Here is an 847-nt window from a genome sequence, read left to right on the forward strand (position 1 = left end):
GAAGGGGTCACTAGTTTTCAGATTTTTAATGTTCAGTACCCTAGGTTTTCCAGTTTTAGATAAAACTGGAACCATTGAACATGTACGCACTACACAGAACCCCGATTTTTAAAACCCTTTTACTGTACCCACAAGGGTAGAGTACTGAAAAGAGTCTTCATTCTACGGAAGGAGATACACGAATTTCTTCGTGGTGCTAAAAAAAAACTGCACAGACAATTCTCCAATACTCGGTTCCTTATATGGCTCTCCTTTTTGGTCGATATGTTTGAATCAGTTAATTCTGTTAACTTAGCACTACAAGGAAAATACATCAACGTTGTCCACTGTCACGAAAAAGTGAGTTCATTTAAAATGATGCTCCATTTGTGGGGTTCTAAATTGAAATTTGCACCATTTCCGAATTTCAATACTGTACTTGGTGAAGATAACCTTCGAGATGATGCTGACATCCTCGAAATAATGAAACAGTATGTCATAATTCTTCATGCTGAAATTCAACGATACTTCCCAGACCTCCAAAACGTCGAAAAAGTTCATCATTTCAGTACCAATTCCTTTGCAATTTTTGTTGTTGACTTTCTGTCAGAAGATTAAGTCATTTAAGTACAGTTCATCGCCTTGCTGAATGATGGAAGTGCAAAAAACACCTTCCATAATATGTGTTGCAGTGAATTCTGGATTGAAATGATGCAGTCCTATCCAGATGTCACCAAATTGAACCTAAAACTCATCGTTTCATTTACAACAACGTACAAATTTGAGACGGCTTTTGCAACTTCACTTGCAATAAACTGGATGCTGCTCATGAGGGTCGCATTATCAAAAACGCAGCCTAACATTGAGG

General features: G+C 37.7%; 1 protein-coding gene across 1 annotated transcript; it reads left to right on the forward strand.

The window, feature by feature from the left end:
* Positions 1–264: 264 nt before the first annotated feature.
* On the forward strand, positions 265–597 carry LOC106877340 (uncharacterized). The gene has a single exon (XM_014926217.1). It carries the CDS (start codon positions 265–267, stop codon positions 595–597), a length of 333 nt encoding a protein of 110 aa, XP_014781703.1.
* The last annotated feature ends 250 nt before the right edge of the window (positions 598–847 follow it).

The sequence above is a fragment of the Octopus bimaculoides genome, chromosome 2 (genome assembly GCF_001194135.2).
Source record: "Octopus bimaculoides isolate UCB-OBI-ISO-001 chromosome 2, ASM119413v2, whole genome shotgun sequence".
Lineage (NCBI taxonomy): Eukaryota > Metazoa > Mollusca > Cephalopoda > Octopoda > Octopodidae > Octopus > Octopus bimaculoides.